Raw genomic sequence first — 20,763 nt, forward strand, 5'->3', positions numbered from 1 at the left:
GGGGGTGACAAAAGATTCTAAATGCAGCCGTGGCTCTTGGAAGCTGTTGCTACGGAAAAGAATACACACACACACACACACACAAGTTGTGCACGTCATGTAAAGCCAACCTTGAATCTGAGAGGAAGTTGCTACAGACTAATAAAAAGCTATTTAGGACCATGCACTAGTACACCGTTTTCACTAGTAAGACGATTCAGCACACTATAGTGCCATGACTTTCTTATAATGTCACTACTAGTAGCATGCAGTTGCCAACTAGTGCGCACTTTTGTTGCGTGCAGTTGTGGTCCAACTGCATGCTCGTAGCGCATGGGCAAATAGGTTACTAGTACACGGACCTTCATCTTATATCGAAGATACTGAGTAAATACTAAAGTGGCTTTCTATTATGTTGTTTATTGAGTCGATATTTTTAATTTCCAGATTTAGTGTGCAGAAATTTCATACAGTAGTATTGACTGAACTGAACTAGTAGCAATTAGCATGCAGATATCCACTAGTGCGCAAATTTGCCTGACTACCCTATGAGTTCAGAGTGTACTAGTACATAGTCCTGGTCTTACTAGTGAGGAAATGAGCATACTAGTACATGGACCGTAAGAGGGATATCAAATTTATCAAATAAATTTGCTTTCCAGAGTTCATGTAGTTTTCCAATCAAGTAGGCCATAAATGTTTCTGTGTTTTGTCACTACTATCACTCACTGCACGACTTGCATGGTTTCACTGCGACATGACAGTTGCACAAACTTGAAAAGATGATTTCACAAAAGCTTTAGAAATACTGGAAAATGTAGTTTTTAAAAGGTACTGTACTAACTTTGACCTCGGACTAATCTTGTTTTTTTTTTTGTTTGTTTTTTTAATTGTTTTTTTAAAGCTGCTCACTCATGACAACGAAGGTTGATTGTATAAGATGTAGCACAATATGCAAGTTGTCTGGTTTCAATCACCTTCATTGACTTAATTAAAATTAAGTAAAAAAAGGAAGTTATACGCCACTATGGTAATCTACCATTTAAAAAAAGAGAAGCATTTTAGGGGCAAATATTTTGTCTGATATATATATTTTTTAAATTTCAATTAAAATGTCTTCCAAGTTTACCTCAAGTTTTAGCCTGTTGCTGGCTCTTTATATATATATATATAATTAAGTTGGTAAAAATTTCTTGGAATTGTTGTATTGATGATGTATTGTTCACGCTATACTCTTTGTCTTTACATGTGACTTTGAATCTTTGTAGTAAAATCCATTATGGAGTAGTTTATGTTATAATTCAATTCCATTTTTGAGACGGAAGCAAGGGACCACTGCACCAGCTGTACTGTACTCAACAGGTACAAAGGTAACAAGAATATATCTCCCAGAAGTGCTTCCTAGTCGGTAAATTGATCCTCAGTTTTTGCTTACCTACTAGACTGGTTCATATCCTATAATTGTGAGATGGACTTAACAACTTGATAGTTTTTTTCTTCTGTTTTGTAGTTATGTTTAAGCAGTAAAATTAAGATTCAAAAGGCTGGGTGTATGAATTACAAGTAATATCAATTTGTGTCAAGAAAAAATGAAAAAAACATTTTTTTTTGGTTTGCAAATTAACCTGGGTGAAACATAGCAGATGTTGAAAGACATTAAAGAAATAAAAAATATCTGAAAACAGGAATCCTCTACAAAAGTGTTTATTAAAAAAAGAAATTAATTGGGAACAGAAGCCGAGACTATCTTCACATCATCAGTAGGTCGATCTTGCCCTTTGGTTTCCACCAACCCAATCCGGTTCAGCACTCCTATTCCCTGGTGCACTCTTCCAAAAATGCTGTGCTTTCCATCCAACCACTGAGTGGGTCTGAGCGTGAGGAAAAACTGACTTCCATTCGAATCTGGTCCTGCGTTGGCCATAGCTATTATACCAGCACCTAACGGAAAAAAATAAGACATAAATAAATAATAGTGACACAGTACACAGCAGGGCTGGGCAAAATTCACATTTGAATTGAGTATGGCCCCTACATTCCAAATCAATTCTTGAAATTTAATTGAGGCGACAAAAAGGAAGAAGATTTACAATCACAACTACTCAACCACGGTTGTAGTCATGAACTTATTTTACCTTTTGATAATTTAGCACAGTAATAGAATTTGTAATCATTTATTCAAACTTAATTTTTGACTGAAGCGCTACTTACCAGTGAACTTAAGCTCTGGGTGGAGCTCATCTTCAAACTGTTTTCCATATATGGAGGCACCACCACGACCTGGAAAATATATATCAATACAATGAGTAAACTAAACTTATCAAGAAACTTAAATTGAATCATCAATATATTTCGCAACTGAAGCATTTGCTAATGGACAGACGAATGCCAGATATGTATTGCAAGGTATAGACGAACCAACCTGTCCCAGTAGGGTCACCACCCTGCACCATGAAGTTCTGTATTATCCTGTGGAACTTTGTGTTATTGTAGTATCCTCTTCTAGCCAGTTCAGCAAAGTTTTTGCAGGTCTTGGGTGCATGTCTCCAGTAGAGTTCCAACACAATTGTCCCCATCCTGCAGTGCAATGTAATTTCAGCATGTATTAGTTACATTAACGTTTATGCAAGGCTTCTCAGGTGTGAAAAAATAAATACAAATACAGTAATTAAGGCGTAAAGCGTGTGAATAGACTGTAGTAAAATAGAACGCAGTATTTATACAGAACAAATCGGCACAGCCAAGTGCAAGCTAACGTGCTAGCGTAAAATGTTTGAATGAAAACATACGTTGTCTCCAGTGAAACAGTAGGAGGTTCCCATGTGTCCGGAGGTATCCCTGACATTATATTGTCAAATCTATTCAAAAATACAACACAATTTTAGCCAAACTCAAGTTGAACAACAAGCGCCTCACATTTATTCAAATGGTTTGTAAGCGTTTGCGCTTCCGTGTTAAGACGTCATTTCCGCCGTATGTTGACGACCAGTATGAGTTACCGCCGCCTATTGGCCAATAGGATTTATAGCACAATCAACTGTGGAATATTATTTGGAGCGGTATCAAAACTCTGTTAAATGGGTAAGTAATTTAACGTTTATTTTGTTTGGTAATTGTAGTTCACAGTGGCGTCGGACCGCAATGCCCATAACAGAGAGATGATGTATTAATGTTTCTAATGTAAATGGTTAATGTTTTCTTTGGGTACAGTTTTGAAACCATAAAATATTTCTTATTTTACAGCAAAGAAAAAGAACGAAGAAGCACGTCATTTAACGTGTTGTTCCTAATTTGACCTCCATGTGGCAGCAGTGCACATTTACAACTGTGAAGCAAATACCCGGGCTGAGAAGAGCAAACGATACAAACACAGCTGCTACTTAATGTTCCTGACACTGAATCTCTTGCTTCAACCTAATCCTTCACATTTACGCTACAAAAACACTGAGTTTTTTTTTTTATTACAGGACTGTACGGTCTACTTTAGCTGAGACAGATGCAGCCACTGCACTGGTGCTCTTAAACTGTCATGTGACTAATCAGATGAGGACATGTACAGTAATCCAATTAGTAGTGGAGCAGCGTGCTAAGCTTGAAGCCGGGTGAAGGTATTTTTGCGTGGAAGCTTTACGTAGGAAAGAGTAAATAAAAAGAGGTGAGTCTGACATAATTTTCCAAGGAAATGAATGGAATCGTATGGAGCTACGTTAATGTGCTTCTGCTTAGTGCATTACATAGTGTGTATGTCTTGTTAAGAGATGTCTAGATATATCTTATTAATCTTTCTCCTCTATGTCAAAGTGCTCCATCATGTCCATTCTCAAAATTCATGCCCGAGAGATCTTTGACTCCCGTGGGAACCCCACAGTGGAGGTTGACCTCTACACTGCTACAGGTAAGATGACTGAAAAATGTGTAACTTTTGTCGAAGTGTACGTCTTCATAGTTTTGGTCTGTGGCATTCTCAGGTTTGTTCAGGGCAGCTGTACCAAGCGGTGCATCCACTGGAATCTATGAAGCGTTGGAGCTGCGAGATAACGACAAGTCACGCTACCTTGGCAAAGGTTTGTGCTTAGTCCTATCATCGAAAAAATACATTTTTTCCTAGTGCCAAGAGGATTTCTAAAACAAGTATCCCGGAGGAAACTGTCCTTCATTCACGTTTGTTGTCTTTCGGTGAAGAGGTCAAAATAACAGTAAAGTCTCATGCAGCCATTTAACAATGAGCAAGTGTCAAGGGACGCGTCTTAGTATGGCTAAACATCAGTGTGTATATTTACTACTAATTAGCAACCTTTAAAGAGAGACTTTCCCTTCAAGGTTGTCCTTATCAAATATCAGATAGGCCTTCAGTACCTAACTTCCTAGCACAGTGGATGTCAAACGTTTTACATCAAATACCACCTTAAAAAAAACTATGACCAACTACACTGTACTAGGATTTTTTTTTCAAACAGCAAATAAATATTGTGTGCTTTTTACTTTTTCAGTGTTTATACAGAGCTGTTTTTATTTATTTATTTAATTTTGTTCTCCTGTACTCCATTTGCAAAAACGTATTGTCCAAATTTTAATTTGTAGGTCAATTCTGTATATAATTGATGAATGCAATACTGAATTATTAATTGTCTTTATAATTTTTTTAATTTTATATGCACTTTCATACCACAGGTGTCTCACAGGCAGTCGAGAACATAAACTCATCCATTGCGCCTGCGCTTGTTGACCAAGTAAGAAATTCATCCTTCATGCATTGAATTTGGTTGTTAAACTTTTCATTGCCACCCTATTGACATGTTCTTCATTCACTCCTTTTAAGGATGTATCTGTCGTCGAGCAAGGCAGAATCGACCAGCTGATGATCGACATGGACGGCACAGAGAACAAATGTAGGTGGCAATTGCTACTGATGTTTTTTTTTTCTTACTCAACTTTTATTTAAAAAAAATGACTTTTAGTTTTCGTTCAGTATGGATAGATACATAGATAGGTGGATACATACACTTAGATAGATAGATTCATAGGTAGTTAGCTAGCTAGCTAACTAGATAGATAGATAGCTAGCTAGTTGAAGCTAGTTAGCTAGCTAGCTAGTGAAAGAGGAATACAATTATTTGTCCTCTTTGCGTGTTCCAAAATTTGAAGACAGGTTTAATGTAAGAAAAAACACCTTTGCAAAAATGATTTTATCTAACAGAGATCTCTGGACACTCAAACAGTCTCTAATTCATCACTTAAACAGGTGGGATTCAGAGCGTCGAAATGTGTCTCTTTCGCGTGTAAAATGGCTTCTTATAGTTAAAACCGACCGCCTCTCTTTCATTTGTAGACAAAACATACTCTCTGGGTACTTTTCCATGAGCGATGGCGAAAACAGAGTCAGGAGTGCGTGTTCGAAACAGATTCTGTTCTCGAGGACCAAATGTGTTTTCGCACAAAACGCTGAGAAGGAACTTTTTTAGACTAAATAGTATGTCCCAGTTTAAGGTCAGATTATACCGAAATCAACACCATCTGCTCTGCACAGGACACAAAACATTTCAACAAGGTTAATATAAAGAATTAAAATGTTAATAATGTGTAACAATGGTTAATATATGAAATGAAGAATTAAAAATGTTATAATATCTATCATTAGCTAGCTAGATAGATAGATAGATAGATAGATAGATAGATAGATAGATAGTGTATATATGAATAATTCCAATTTACAATGTGTGTAATATTTCCTCGTTTACTGTCACGATGAATGATTCAATATTTTCTCTCCCTCTCATTGTTTGTTCTTTATGTCCAACAGCTAAATTTGGTGCCAACGCCATTTTGGGTGTGTCGCTGGCTGTTTGCAAGGCAGGTGCAGCGGAGAAAGGAGTCCCTCTATATCGTCACATCGCTGACCTTGCAGGAAACCCCAAGGTCATCTTGCCTGTGCCGGTGAGAATTTATGTAGCACATCTGCTCACACCGTATTTCCTAAAAAGTGGTTCATGATATATATAGACACTGTGCCCCAAATGCGTGTCTTCCTTTTAAAGAAACAGTGTAGTGATGTTGTTCTGCCTGTTGTTAGCGTAGATAGATGACAAAATACAGAATAATTCTGGGACCAATACGAGTGAAATTTTTTCCCACGGCACACCTGGTGACCTTTAACACCACACTGGTTGTACTCGCTGCTGTTGTCCACCGAATGAGTAAATATGGTGTATTTTTGTATATTTATTCCTCTATATAACTCTTATTCCTCACTGCCATCAGGCCTTCAATGTGATCAATGGCGGCTCCCATGCAGGCAACAAGCTTGCCATGCAGGAGTTCATGATCCTGCCGGTCGGCGCTAGCACCTTCAGAGACGCCATGCGCATCGGAGCCGAGGTCTACCACAATCTCAAAAATGTCATCAAGAAGAAATATGGCCAGGATGCCACCAATGTGGGCGATGAAGGTGGCTTTGCTCCAAACATCCTGGAGAACCAGGAAGGTAACAGCACTTGATTCGATATTACTTGCAGCCTCTTACATCACATCCTGTCCTCTTCTTCATATTTGAATGCAATGTTTTGACACCGCAGCACTGGAGTTGATAAAGGAGGCCATCGCCAAAGCGGGATACACAGACGAGGTTGTGATCGGCATGGACGTGGCCGCCTCGGAATTCTACCGGGAGGGAAAATACGACCTGGACTTCAAGTCTCCCGACGATCCGTCTCGCTACATCACTCCTGAAGAGCTGGCTGACCTCTACAAGAGCTTTGTGAAGGATTATCCAGGTTACCTCCTCTTAACATTGTTTGTTTACACGCTATTTATTCAACAGCGCATGAGTTTTTTTGGGAGTAGCGCTGAATATGAGGTGGGTATTTGTCTCAAAAGAGTTGACTGCTATGTTAAAAAGCAGTGGTGCTGCTGGTAATAACCAAGGATAATCACTAGGCGGATGATGACTCAGCAAAATCGATTCATATTAGTAATTGTAGTAGCAATTTGTTGAAATGACTCAATAATAGCGCTAAAGAGGAAGTCAACCCCCCAAAAAAAATTCTTGACAATAATATGTACTATGCAGCCCAATTAGTCTAAATACGATTAATATTGCGTTAGTGGAATATGAGTTAAACAGCAAAATCCAGCCGTTTTTATCCATCTCAGGCGGCGGTCATTTTGCCACTTGCTGTCGACTGAAGATGACATCACAGTTGCTCAGGGCTCAGGCAACAACCAATCACAGCTCAGCTTCAGAAAACAGGTGAGCTATGATTTGTCGTTGCCTGAACCCTGAGCAACTGTGATGTCATCTTCAGTCGACAGCGAGTGGCAAAATGGCCGCCCCCTGAGGTGGATAGAAACGGCTGGATTTTGCTGCTTAATGCGTATTCCAAAAATGTAATATTAATCAGAATGTCATGTTTAGACTAGTGAGGTCACAAATAACATATTATTGTCAATAAATGTTTAAGGTTGACTTCCACTTTAATTATTTTTCCCTATTGCAAAATGAATAAAAATGCCTTAATCCATTCCAGCTTACCCCCACAAAAAAAAAAAAAAAAAAAAATATTTTCAATTGTGACTCTTAAAATAACAGGTAACCTTAATACGCATTACCACAAAGTCAATTCCTTTAAATAAAAAAATAAAATAATAATAAATAAATAAAAATAATATATATAAAAATATATTAAAAAAATATATAAATAAATTGAAAAAAATAAAAATAATGTTTCACAATTTCCAGTGGTGTCCATCGAGGACCCATTTGACCAAGACGACTGGGCCGCGTGGAGCGACTTCACCGCCAGCACCGACATCCAGGTCGTCGGAGACGATCTCACTGTGACCAACCCGACTCGCATCTGCAAGGCCGTGGAGGAGAAGGCCTGCAACTGTCTGCTGCTTAAAGTCAACCAGATTGGAACCGTGACAGAATCGATGCAAGCGTAAGTTGATGTCGGTTTATGTCACAATCTAATCGTCTTGTCTCATCTTGTGCGAGTAAATCTCTTCCTGGTCTTTCAGGTGCAAGATGGCCCAGGAGAGCGGCTGGGGAGTGATGGTGAGCCATCGCTCTGGAGAGACCGAGGACACCTTCATTGCTGATTTGGTGGTCGGACTGTGCACTGGACAGGTAGACACACCAGGAACAATGAAAAGCCAAGATAAAGTCAACACGACACACTTTTTGTACACTTTCAGATCAAGACGGGGGCACCTTGTCGCTCGGAGCGTTTGGCCAAATATAATCAGATTCTCAGGTGAGTCTCAGACATACATCTATCCAGCCGATTTTTTTTTTTAAATCTGTAAGTTACATGTAATATTTTTAACAATGCTTTAACAAAGTAGGAAATAGATAAATACTAATACAGAACACTTTCTATAAATCTCTGCAGGTGTTTATATTTCCAAATGATCCATTTTACAACATTCCTAGTAAATCACAATGTACCATCACTGTGAGGTATTTTAGAACAGGTGAATACAAGTACCTTTTCAAAAAATACTTTTCTGCTGAGCAATTTTTTTCTTTTTTGCTGATTTTGACTCTTTTCCCACATAAGAACAACATGGATTTTTATTTTTTTTTTTTTTTGGGGGGGGGGGGGTATCTCATGTGAATTATTTGTTGACATTGAGTTTAAATATAGGAAAATAAATCAAACTACGGAAACAATTAAAAATGCATCACACAGAAAACCGCAGTTTTTTCCACTGGGCAATTTTTTTTCTTCTATTTTGCTGATTTTGACTCTTTTCCCACATAAGAACAACATGAAACATGTTTTTTTTCATTTGTTATAGTGGACGCCAGGATAGTATGGCTGTAACGTGTTGTAAACTTACCAAGCTTCTATTTTTAACATGAACATCATGCAAATCAACTTACGATTGTGATTGGTTAGCTAGGAATCCAATCATGAACCAGAAGTGCTGACATTTTAAATGAAAAGTTACTTCAATAAAAAAAAGTAAACTAATAAAAAAAAAAAAAAATTAATTATTGAATTTAAAAAAATTCAAACAGGGTATATGCATAGCTATGATCATCATTCTAATATGTTTGATTATTTTTCATGTTAATGTTATATGTATGCTATTTAATTCAGTGATTCTTTTGTGTACCACTAGAGGGAGCCCACAATACAGAATCACAGATTTAGAACATTTCGGCATACAGTAATTGAGAAGAGTATGAATTATGTTGGACATACAACATTTTGTCATGGTTTTAATTTAGCTGAATAAAATCTAAAACAAGCTAAGCTACTTTCTTGTGTCATTTGCAAATGAAAAATTCCCATACAAACAGCTATAACTGTTTTAAAATAGATTTAACTGAAAATTTTGCTAATTTGTGAATAATTTTGGGTTTAACTGCATATTAATTTGATTTAATAAATGTATTTGCATGAATTGTATCCAACAGCTATAACTGTTTTAAATAGATTTAACTGAAAATTTAGCTAATTTGTGAATAATTTTGGGCTTAACTGCATATTAATTTGATTTAATAAATGTATTTGCATGAATTGTATCTAATCCCTTCAGGGGAAATCCAATGTATTCTCTGCTGTATATATTTGCTGAGCACCACTCAGAGAAAGGAAGGCATGTTATATAATGCCTCATCCATTCATGCGTTACACAACAAAGAGCTAAATGGCATGCATGCAGACAGGAGAGTGATGTCAAGAGTGGTGTTTCAGATGAATGGTGTTTTGCATGCCTGAGTTTTGCTGGTTCTGTCTTGCTCAAAGGCGCAAATAATCTGTGTGTGAAACTAACTTCAAGTGTTGTATTACAGAATTGAAGAGGAGCTGGGAGACCAAGCTTGTTTTGCAGGGAAAAACTTCAGACAGCCATTGGCAGAGTAAAAATATACCCCCCCCCCCCCCAAAAAAAAACAGGAAATCCAAAAACCATGCAGCTATTATAAACTAGTTATGATACCTGCCGCTCTTGGAGATGTAGTCAATAAAAAAATTAATCACATTATATATTGTGTGCTTTTTAATGATGTTTGTTGTGCTCACTTTACTTTCATTAATGTGTCACACATGTTGACTAAGTTAGAATTTATAACATTAATGACATATTTCAACAATAAATGGATGCATTCTTTTGGCTGGTCTGGTAACTAAATTACAGTGGGTAAGTTTTCATTCCAAGTAAGAGTTGCTTGGAGAATGGATGCTGGCACTTAAGCATACCAGTATGCAATACTGTATTTCTATACATTTCTGCAAGTGTTTACATTTTCAAAAAATCACTTCTACAACATCCCATCACTGGTGAGCTATTTTTAGAACAGGTCCTGGGGGCTACAAGTTGGTGACCCTGCAGTAGACATTCAATTTGTTGACATCATTGTATATTGTACTATACAAATATTACTATACATATATCACATTCAGATTGTTGACTCATGTAGATATAGTAGAATCAAAGCTTTTCGCTCTCTATACAATTTCTGTTTTTAATATAATAATGCTCACTTTCAATGGAAATAATGTGACAAATAAAAATGTTCTGATTCATTAAGCTGTCATTACAAAGTGTACCAAATCAGATTCTGTAGATGGATGTCCCATAAATAACGAGGCGTCGCTGGGAAGCAATGTCCTGCATCACATTTGCGCTTTCTTTTAAATCTACTCATAAACATAAAATGCGATCGAGGCAGCACGCACATGCTCAGTTTGTGTACACTCGACAAGTTTGCTGCGCTGTGTGGCTGCTGAGGTCATTGCACTTGAGAGAGAGAGAGAGAGAGAGAAAAAAAAAACTCCCTTCGCTACAGCGCCTCCATTTTGAATAGCCATGTAATAGGGGATTGGCATAGTTGGTGTGTATGTGTGAGTGCAATTTTGCATGTGTGTGTGCGTGTGAGCGCGGCTGTCGCCCCGCTGAGCTGCGTAGTGTCAACAAGCCACAGCCAAACACCCGTCGACATGGACGACCTATTCAACCCGCGGAGGTAAATAACTAGCTTTTTTCCCTCCTTTTGCATTCTTTGCCTTGTTGTGGACTGGATTCGCTTCGGGTTTTGCGGTCGCTAACGTCCACTTTGCACGGAGCGGTCGCCGTGTCAGCAGTCACGAAGTTGTGGCTAACGAGCTAGCCAAAATAACAGCCACAGCGCTAATGTCACGGTCCCTAGCAGCTAGCCAGCCGTTTTTTGATGCTACAAAGCGATACAAATGGCGACATAGAGCAGTTAGCTCACGTCAGCCGCGTGGTGTGGCGTTTTGTGTGTTGTTTGCGTAGACGTTTGGCGACTCGGCTGTTAAAAACGCCATTTGCGGTTGGTGTGTATTTACATACGCGAGTCGCCTCGCATACACAAACATTTACATATGACATGTTAAGTGCATGCTAACATCGATGAGCACTATCGAACGCCCACTGGTCTTGGGAGTGAGGGCCAAAGCGTTTAGAAGCACACAGCAAGATTCTGTTCCTGTAATGGTGACTACAGTTGTAGTGCGAGAATTAACAGCCCGTGTGCTCGCGTGATTGATTGACAGGCCTTCGCGGCCGCTGGCGTCAGGTTTCGCCTGGCCTAATGTCAGCAAACGTCAGCGGGGCGCGGCTCCCATTGGCTGACAGCGACGTGTGGGCGGGTCGCCGTCTTTTAACGAGATCACTGAGCAGATGAAGCGGAGATAATCAGCTGAGAGCAGCGATAGCACGCTTAATTCCTGTGATTTCTCATTGTTCTTCTTAACTGATGTGACACTGCGATGATGGGGATTTGTCGATGAAAACGGACTGATTGTCATTTACTTTTGTTGTAATTTTTATTTTTATGTTACATGTCTTCTAGGAGCTTGAACAGCACTCAAGGAGAGATAAGAGTGGGACCAAGTCATCAGGTAGATTATGACTATATTGTAAATAACTCCATATACAGTGGTGCCTTGAAATACTGTACATCTTTCCCTTCTATAATGAATGGAAAATGATATTATTCTATTTAAACATCCTCCCACCCCCCAAAAACAACAACAGATTATGTAACGCGTTCTTTAATAAGGAAATAAGCACTCCATAATATTGTACTTTAGGAAAACAAGAACATAGAAAAAAAGGAACAGTTTGCTCCTTCTGGTATGCCTGATTTGGCCACCTATTGACTCATTTGACAGGTTGCTGTAGCAATGATGTCGGAACAAAGGCGTCGTCAAGCACATGTAGTGTTTGATGTCAAATAATTGCAACATTTTTCGCTACTCTGCACTTCCCGACTGGTTCCTCGCATGTGAGGACTGTTAAATGTGCACATTCGTAGCATAACTTCTTATTATATATTAGAAAAATCTCACTGCTGACCACCAATTATTATTACTATTATTATTATTTTCACACATACCTAATGAAGTACAGTGTTTTAAAGTATTTAAATACCAGTATTGATACATACAGTGCATGTTGGTTGTGGTTAATATGTTTCTACAAACCTTACCATTTTTGACCATTTGTACTTCACAATTCATAATCAAGTTCATAGTTTGGAAGCAGATTTTTTTACTACGTTCTCACTTTTGTTGCTGATGTGTTGTAGGCAAAGCTTCCTGAGCTGCAGCCTCGACCTGCGCCAGCTTCCCATTCTCAGGCGGAGAGTGAGGAGCTTATGTGGACACCTGGCGTCAATGACTGCGACCTTCTTATGTACCTGAGAGCTGCCAGGTCAGTGTCACTGACACTATTGATTACAATTAGCTTACTTTAGTGAACTTGAGCAGTCCCAAGGCCCATGCTGGAGTTCTTACTTCCTGTAAACACTTCATATTTTCAGTTGCAAGGGCATGGCTGGCAGTCCTTCTAAAGCATCTGTGCACTTTATGTAGATAATAGTCCATGTTGCATAGCATTGATAGTGTGTGATGAGGAGATCTGTTTACATTGGTTTTCTGCTTTGTGGGACAGATAAAACAAAAAAATGACTCCAGCATCTGTATTATATTTGTTTTCTAAGGAGCATGGCGGCATTTGCGGGTATGTGTGACGGAGGATCCACAGAGGACGGCTGTTTAGCTGCTTCTCGTGACGATACAACGCTCAACGCTCTGAATATGGTAGAGAGCTCAACTTGTGCCCGTTATTATCATCATGTACTACTAAAAGATGACTTAACCTTTGCACTGCATATCCCTCTCAGTTGCATGCAAGTCATTACGATGCTGCAAAAGCTCTCCAGCGTCTGGTGAAGAAGCCTCTGCCAAGGCTTATTGAGAAGTGCTGGTCTGAGGATGATGTGGTTGGTTGCAGTTCATTACTACCACTTATTTACAGCGACCTACTGCAAAGCTGTCAAATTATTATTTTTAAACAGCAATGGAGGAGTAGCAGCAAATGATTTTTTTTAAAAACAAATGTATATTCATAATTTCATCCATATATGATTTATCTCACTTTTCAGAAACGCTTCATTAAAGGCCTCAGACAGTATGGAAAGAATTTTTTCCGCATTCGAAAAGACTTCTTGCCTAGCAAAAAGACTGTAAGTGAGCAATTTTTAAGAAAATTATGCAAAGTCTAATACAAGTTCAGTATGGCTGATAATTTAGCATCTATACAAAAAAAAACTGGCATTTGAATCACCAGGGAGAGCTGATCACGTTCTATTACCACTGGAAAAAAACTCCTGAGGCTGCAGGAACGCGTGCTTATCGACAACAACGCAGGCAGCCCTCGTCTCGAAAGGCAAAGACTCGCTCTGCCGCAGCTCCCGTGAGCGCCCCGTCTCGAAATTACTCTGGTGAGTATGTGTGTGCTACAGTTCTCCGTTCATGCAAAAAGCTGGGGTTGCCTAATACGTAACTTTTCTCCTGCAGTAGATGCAAGTTCAGCCAGTGAGGACGAACTCGACAGTGAAGACAGTGAACAAGAGGTGAAGAGCTGCAGCCACTGCGGTACCACACGTGCGTATGACTCATGTTTGGACAGCGCGCAGTGTTTGTTTACATTTGCAGCTTTTAAGGCGGTATTTTTCCTCAATCAGGATCGAAGGATTGGCACCAAGGAGGAAGATACAACCCGTTGCTATGTACAACCTGCCGTACGTACGAAAACAAGCACGGCTGCCTGCCGGCGGCACAGAAGTCGTCAGGGCCGTCATTCATGTTTAAACCTGTGAAAGGGGAAGATGAGGGAAACAGTAAACACGGCATGAGGACACGGCGAAGCAGAGCACCTGTAAGCATGACTCTCTGACAACATTGATAAACATTTACATGCAGGTAATAGTGTAACCTGAGAGATAATTTTTTTTCTTCTCTTTCTTGAATATACAGCAGTTGTCATCTTTAAGAAGCGGCCACCGGAGACTCACTGGCTCTCCTACTAGCGAGGATCAGCAGTCCACAAACCAGAATTCCCAGACTGGGACCAGAGCGTCTACCATAGAGAGTAAGAATGAGTCCACGAAGAAGAATAACAAGGTAAAGCATACAATACAGTCTTGCAGTGAAACAATCAAAGTTAAGCATGTCACTGGAATGTGTACAAGGTGGCCACGCTTGTAACTCAAAACACTTGTATCTCAAATCAGCTTTCTTAATTGAAATGACTGAATGTGCCATAAATGTGTTCCAGCTTTCCCTAAAAATCATTCAGTGTTTCCTTCGAGAGAATGCCAAGAATGTGCAAAAAAGTAATCAGCGAAAAGGGTGGCTATTTATTTATGTATTTATTATTTTCACCTTTTTTTGTGTTAAGTACATAACTCCAAATGTGTTCGTTCAGTGAGATTCTACAATGTACATAGTCATGAAAATAAAGCATGTATTTGGTGTGTCCAAACTTTTGGCCTGGACTGTATGCACTGGACTGGAAATCAACTAACTGAATTTAAAAAGAAAACAAAAGTAAATGAAATAAAACCTAGAGGGGAATGTCCAAAATTATTAGACCTTTGAATATGAGTTATTTTACGAATACCTTCTAATAAGGAAATTGTACTTTTGAGTCACAAATCTCACAACAACTCTTAAGGTTTTAACATAGGTAGCAAGATTAGCATGTTTCCTAAGTTTACCGTGCCGCCACATTGGAGTTTCATCATCACGAAATCTGAATTTTTCAAAAGCTACTGGCTCATCAGTCAAACTCACTCATGGAAGATTTGACCAAAACTCTTATGTTCATTATTCAATAGCAAGTGGCTGTTGTTAAGATGCATTACAGGCATATGCTTGCAACGGTCACAAAATGATCTGATTCTGATTTGAACAACCTTCAACAACTGATTGAATATCTATTTATTCTCCAGAAGGTGAAAGAAGAGGCAGCCACACCAAAGACAATGAAACGGGTTAGGGAGAGTCCTCCTCAGGAGCCTAACGAGCCTGAAAAGGTCAAACCCAAAAGGTCAAAGACTCAGGTAAGAAAAAAACATGTGGAATCTCTGAACCCTTGTAATAGTAGTGTAGGATATGTGTCAATGTCAAACATAACATTTTTTTCCCCACCCCTAGGAGCCGCAGGATTCCCGTTCCGAGGTGGAGGGCGAGGTTGAAGAGGAGAGCTCCTCAGAAAGTCGCAGCGCTCAGGACGACGGCAGCAGCGACACCAAAGACATAGATCAGGACAACCGCAGCTCCTCCCCCAGCATTCCCAGCCCTCAGCAGGGCAACGAGAGCGACTCCGACTCTTCCGCCCAACCGAGCGCTGTCCCCACGGAGCCTGCAGCCCCGCCGGCTGTCCAGCCTGACGCAGCGGTCCCGCAGGCCCCTCCCTCTCAGGGCCCAGCTGTCATTCCACCGCAAAGCACTCCCACGGCTGGCTCACCTCCTAGCCCGGCCCCTCCATTTCCAGAGCCGCCTCAGCCAGCTGCTGCGGAATCCGCTGCCAATTTGGGGCCGAACAGCCGCCCGCCGCCCGTCCCGCATTCTCCCTGTGGTGCGCCACCACTTCTGCCCACAGGGGGGCAGGACCCTCCTCTCTCGTCTGCATTTCAGGTGCCACCTGCCCTCAGCTCGGTGTCTTCCCAGATGCCACCAACCCAGAGACCCCCACCCTTCTTTAGGGAGTCACAGCTGCCCCAGCCTCCTCTTTCTGCCTCCCAAATCAAACCCCCTCCCACCACCCCGATTCAACCCTCCCACAAACAGATACCACACCAGCCTGCTCCACCCTTCCCACAGATGCCCTCCAACCTTCCTCCTCCACCTGCTCTAAAACCTCTCAACTCTCTGCCCAATCAGCATCCTCCAGGCGCGCCCCCTCCGCCTCTTCAGCTCATGCCCCAGCCTTTGGCCGCGCAGACACTTTCCGGGCAGCTTCCGGTGATTTCTCAGGCGCACGCTCACCCTGGAAAGAGTACAAGTTCCCCTCATCCATCTGCCGTATCCTCGCAGCCTCTCCCCTCCGCCACGTCGGCCCCCGTCGGCCCCGTGCCCAGCCTGCAGCCGTCCTTCCCTCCTGTTGGGCTGAGACCATCGCCGAGCGCCACAGTGGGAGCGCCTCAGATTCAAATCAAAGAGGAGCCGCTGGATGAGATGGAGGAAGCAGAGAGCCCACCGGCTCCACCTCGCAGCCCTTCGCCAGAGCCCACCGTCATCAATATAGCGAGCCACGCCAGCCAGTCTGCACGGTGTGTCTTTAGTTTCTCCACAGTTTGTAAAATGTGGCAAAAATGTATGTGGGACCAAAAGAAGACCCGTCAATACTAATGAATGTGCTTGTGATGTTCATTTCAGGTTCATCAAGCACCTGGATCGCGGCTACAACTCCTGCGCTCGGACAGACCTGTTCTTCACGCCGCTCTCCTCCTCTAAGCTGGCCAAGAAAAGGGAGGAGGCCCTCGAGAAGTCTCGGAGAGAGGCGGAGCTCAGCGCTCGGCAAGAGCGTGAACGGGAGAAGGATCGGGAGCGAGAAAGGGAGTTTGACAGAAACGCTGTAAGTAAATTAGTTAATTCTTAGGTTGCTTTTGTTATCTTCTGTCACCAGGCGTGAAACGTAACTCAGTACAATTACTTTTTCTGTGCTAAAGTTGATTTTTTGGTTATATATATATATTTGGGGAGTTTATTTAACTTTTGGTCCATACATTGGAAAACATGAAAAAATGAAATTGATATGTTTTACTCCCTATTAAATAGGCTTTTTTTCCTCAACATTTGCAGATTAGGACACGATGTAAAAAAAAAAAAAAGTCATAAAAAAAAAAAGAAGTCAATTAGTGCTGAACAATTGATCATTTTGGGACCGAAATCGCAATCTCAGATAACGCGATTTCGAGATCGTCCACGCTGCATGTTTATTAATTTTTTAAAAGAAGCTCTTATCCCCCAAGCTCACCAATTAGCGGCATGCCACAGTGGACACACTCACGCTAACCAGCTTCAACAAAAAAGCGTTGTATGTCACAATATCGCTCATTCACTCGAAGTCTTTTCTTACGCGACGTGCTAAGCTAACATGCTCCGTTAAAGCACAGATCGACTTAAAAAATAAGTCAACAAATAACAACAATAAATCAACTAGCCCCCCCATTAACAAGTAGTGTTTTTACCAAAGGGGAATGGCGAGTCGCTTAGCATGCTAATTGCTAATGTGAAATGCATTCTGAAAATACAATATTAATCAGAACGACGTGAAGGTGCATGGAACATATTGTAAAGAATATTTTTGGGTTGACTTCCCTTTTAAGGGACCAAAAAATAGTTCATTTATTTGCTGTATTTTTTTTTTTAATGAATAGGCTGATTAACCGGTTTTCCGAATTTAATTCTGCCAAATATCGGCACAACGTTAGCGAAGCTTTACCACCTATGTCTAACACACAAAACTTGGAAGTATTTATCTATCTAATCTTTGTTTACAGCGAGCATCCAGCTCCTCGCACGACAGTCGCATGAGCGAGGCTCAAGTGGTCGCTCACGGGCGACCCATGTACGAGCAGCCGCCCACCACTGTCGCCGCTGTGCCCCCTTACATCGGCCCCGACACGCCGGCCCTCCGCACCTTGAGCGAATACGCCCGGCCCCATGTCATGTCCCCCACCAACCGCAACCACCCGTTCTACGTGTCGCTGAGTCCCGGCGACCCCATGCTGGCCTACCACATGCCTGGCCTGTACAGCGCCGAGCCCAGCCTTAGAGAGCGCGAGCTGAGGAACCTCCGAGAGCGGGAGCTCCGCGAGCGGATGAAGCCGGGCTTCGAGGTCAAGCCCCCTGACCTGGAAACCTTGCACCCCTCAGCCAACCCAATGGAGCACTACGTCAGGCACGGGGCCCTGGCTCTGCCTCACATCCCCGGGCCTCCTCACCACTTTGCGCCCTTTCACCCCGGGCTCAACCATCTGGAGCGTGAGAGGATGGTGCTGGCTGGTACGCAGCTGCGCCCGGAGCTGAGCTACGCCGAGCGCTTGACTGCGGAGCGGCTGCACGCTGAGAGGATGGCCTCGATGGCGCCGGATCACGCAGCCAGGCTGCAGATGCTCAACGTGACGCCGCATCATCACCAACACTCGCACATCCACTCGCACCTCCACCTGCACCAACAGGACCCTCTCGGGCAAGGTGAGTGCTTCAGTTTCACCGTTTCGCCATGCTGTCAAATGTCTGATCTTATCCGCCTCATTCACAGGTTCCACTGCTTAATTTAGCTGAAACCTTTAGTGAAATGTTTTTGGCAGTTTTTGACATTGATTTTAGTTGAGGTCATCGTAGTCAATTCCCTGGCGCCCATTGTTGTCAAACATGAACAGCTCAATAGACTGGATGGCCTACATTTATGTTCATTCCCACAGGCTCAAGCCCCCATCCTCTGGTGGACCCGCTGGCAAACGGACCACGTCTGGCCCGCTTCCCCTTCCCCGGAGGCCCGATCCACAACCCTTTGCTGGCTGATCTTCCACATGACCACGAGATGCTGCGCCACCCTTTGTTTGGTATGTCTTTTTGGGTCGCACTGCCAATCTTAGTGTTGCTCCGTGGATACTTTTCCCCCCCCCCTCAAATGATGATTATTTTGTTTAGATATTCATGTTTGAATATGGGACAGCATAGTGTGTAGTGGTTAGTTTGCCTGCCTCACATTTTTGAGGTTCTGGGTTGTCCTTGCATGAAAGTTCTGTAGTTTCCTCCCACTTTTCAAAAACCTGCTGCATTCTTGGAGTAAAACAGGTTAGCAGGAGGCTAAAACTGTTAACCTGTTTTTGTTAGCAATATTTTTGCTAAAATTTTGTTAGCTTAGATGAATTGAACTAACAATCGATCACACACAGTCATCAGAATGATTAATGAATCCATTTTCATTGCCATCTTAACCCTCAGACAAGTGCAAAACACTGGACTATCTTATTGCGGCTCACAATGTGGTCTCTGTGCTCTCCGTAGGGGCTGCGTATCCCCGGGAGCTCCAGGGTCCGATTCCTCAGATGTCGGCCGCGCACCAGCTCCAGGCCATGCATGTTCAGTCGGCAGAGTTGCAGAGGATGGCCATGGAGCAGCAGTGGCTGCACGGACATCACCTGCATGGAGGCCCACTGCCCAGCCAGGAAGATTATTACAGGTGAGGATTTCCAATCCTAGGAAATCTCGTGTTATGCTGTGGTACGTTGCAGAGTCCATAAATCTCAAGGTTCCACTGAGCAGCAATTGAATCCTATTGATGACATTCCACCACGTTGTTTTTGCGTTTCTCATAGCCGTTTGAAGAAAGAAGGTGACAAGCCATCGTGAGGTCCATGTGGCGCATTCATCTAAAAGCCTGTACTTAACACCCACTAGAATACTGTAAGAGATTAGTGTCTTTTGTTTTCATATATTTTACAACATTATTTGTGTGTCAATATGCTCATTCCTTCTTCAGCACTTCACAGGCCTGCTAAAGTCTGGCTATAAGGTTTTCACAAGACTTTTTACTCCTTTTACGAAACAATCTCACACGCGCACGTGAGATTTCAAAAAGCGACGGATGAACTTTTCACAAACTTACTGTTTAACAGTCTCTCATATGCAACACAACTTTGCTAAAACACAGCCCGAAGAAGATTTGGAAGCAGACTTTGGTGTGACCTTAAAATATATTCTTGTGTATAAATGATGATTCCTTGTACAGAATTGCATTGAAACCAGTGTTTGAATGAGTGTTAACGACCGAGCATGACTCAAACTAGAGTAGCAAGTGGCATTGTCTTGTTTAGACTTTAAACAAATACTAGAGGTTGGTTTTACTCTAATTATGCTAAATATTTGTCTAAATCCTAAAGTTTTATATATCAAGATATCTTTTCACAGTATGACCTAAGCTTTATTCACTCCTTTTTGAGCTTGTAAATATTAAATGTTCACAATATTCTATATGAATGAGTACCATTAGTTGTAGGTGTAACCCTTGTTTAAGCAGGAAACCTTAAAGCTGTAACACTATATAATACTATAATGGATATAATAGTTAATTGGAACAGGAATCTGTGCCCACAAGTTTTTTGTGGATTAATGCATTTACATCTATTTGATACAAATAAGACAATTGGAGACAAACTCAATATTGACAAAATTGAAATTTCATATTTATGTGTATCCAATAAAGTGTGTTAATTGAATATTTATTTCAATAAATATTCTGCAGTGACACCTTACGTTCTGAAGTGCTTTTGTATGTATACGTATGTATGTGTTTACATGGCAGCAAAACAACCATTTGTTTTTATTTTTGACCAAAATTCAAAAATAGCAAGTAGGTGAGTGTGACTGTATTAAAGAGGAAGTCAACTTTAAACATTTCTTGGCAATAGGGTTATATGTGACCTAACTAGTCTGAACATGACATTCT

General features: G+C 41.4%; 3 protein-coding genes across 7 annotated transcripts; 2 read left to right on the top strand and 1 right to left on the bottom strand.

The window, feature by feature from the left end:
• Positions 1-1,667: 1,667 nt before the first annotated feature.
• ppil1 (peptidylprolyl isomerase (cyclophilin)-like 1) lies at positions 1,668-2,962 on the bottom strand. Its single transcript, XM_077573048.1, has 4 exons — positions 2,769-2,962; positions 2,402-2,556; positions 2,191-2,259; positions 1,668-1,920 (listed from the first exon to the last, which is right to left on the bottom strand). The coding sequence occupies exons 1-4, from the start codon at positions 2,822-2,824 to the stop codon at positions 1,700-1,702; spliced, it is 501 nt and encodes a 166-aa protein (XP_077429174.1). The 5' UTR covers positions 2,825-2,962; the 3' UTR covers positions 1,668-1,699.
• Positions 2,924-9,974, top strand: eno1b (enolase 1b, (alpha)). The gene is made up of 12 exons (XM_077573047.1): positions 2,924-3,634; positions 3,781-3,874; positions 3,948-4,043; positions 4,651-4,709; positions 4,799-4,868; positions 5,780-5,913; positions 6,238-6,460; positions 6,552-6,749; positions 7,715-7,916; positions 7,996-8,104; positions 8,173-8,231; positions 9,782-9,974. The coding sequence occupies exons 2-12, from the start codon at positions 3,790-3,792 to the stop codon at positions 9,849-9,851; spliced, it is 1,305 nt and encodes a 434-aa protein (XP_077429173.1). The 5' UTR covers positions 2,924-3,634; positions 3,781-3,789; the 3' UTR covers positions 9,852-9,974.
• Positions 9,975-10,760: 786 nt separating this feature from the next.
• On the top strand, positions 10,761-20,564 carry rereb (arginine-glutamic acid dipeptide (RE) repeats b). Of its 5 annotated transcripts, XM_077572956.1 has the most exons (19): positions 10,762-10,954; positions 11,804-11,852; positions 12,542-12,666; positions 12,956-13,055; positions 13,139-13,237; positions 13,400-13,480; positions 13,585-13,738; positions 13,815-13,901; positions 13,982-14,175; positions 14,274-14,420; positions 15,251-15,361; positions 15,456-15,938; positions 16,185-16,265; positions 16,338-16,573; positions 16,680-16,878; positions 17,807-18,503; positions 18,734-18,874; positions 19,323-19,497; positions 19,634-20,564. In XM_077572956.1, exons 1-19 carry the CDS (start codon positions 10,929-10,931, stop codon positions 19,665-19,667), a joined length of 3,219 nt encoding a protein of 1,072 aa, XP_077429082.1. In that variant the 5' UTR covers positions 10,762-10,928; the 3' UTR covers positions 19,668-20,564. The 5 variants fall into 5 exon arrangements, with proteins under 5 accessions (XP_077429080.1, XP_077429079.1, XP_077429082.1 ...); XM_077572954.1 differs by having other exon boundaries at positions 10,761-10,954; positions 15,456-16,265; XM_077572955.1 differs by having other exon boundaries at positions 16,185-16,573.
• Positions 20,565-20,763: the final 199 nt, after the last annotated feature.

Source organism: Vanacampus margaritifer, chromosome 8 (assembly GCF_051991255.1).
Source record: "Vanacampus margaritifer isolate UIUO_Vmar chromosome 8, RoL_Vmar_1.0, whole genome shotgun sequence".
Lineage (NCBI taxonomy): Eukaryota > Metazoa > Chordata > Actinopteri > Syngnathiformes > Syngnathidae > Vanacampus > Vanacampus margaritifer.

Coding starts and splice junctions, on each gene's coding strand:
- eno1b (XM_077573047.1), top strand. CDS start 3,790: ATGTCCATTCTCAAAATTCATGCCCGAGAGATCTTTGACTCCCGTGGG. Junction 4,710..4,798: donor CGCCTGCGCTTGTTGACCAA/GTAAGAAATTCA, acceptor ACTCCTTTTAAG/GATGTATCTGTCGTCGAGCA. Junction 6,461..6,551: donor CATCCTGGAGAACCAGGAAG/GTAACAGCACTT, acceptor TTGACACCGCAG/CACTGGAGTTGATAAAGGAG.
- rereb (XM_077572953.1), top strand. CDS start 10,929: ATGGACGACCTATTCAACCCGCGGAG. Junction 18,875..19,322: donor GCTGCGCCACCCTTTGTTTG/GTATGTCTTTTT, acceptor TGCTCTCCGTAG/GGGCTGCGTATCCCCGGGAG. Junction 19,498..19,633: donor AGCCAGGAAGATTATTACAG/GTGAGGATTTCC, acceptor CGTTTCTCATAG/CCGTTTGAAGAAAGAAGGTG.
- ppil1 (XM_077573048.1), bottom strand. CDS start 2,824: ATGTCAGGGATACCTCCGGACACATGGGAACCTCCTACTGTTTCACTG. Junction 2,557..2,768: donor ACTGTTTCACTGGAGACAAC/GTATGTTTTCAT, acceptor ATTGCACTGCAG/GATGGGGACAATTGTGTTGG. Junction 2,260..2,401: donor TGGTGACCCTACTGGGACAG/GTTGGTTCGTCT, acceptor TATATTTTCCAG/GTCGTGGTGGTGCCTCCATA.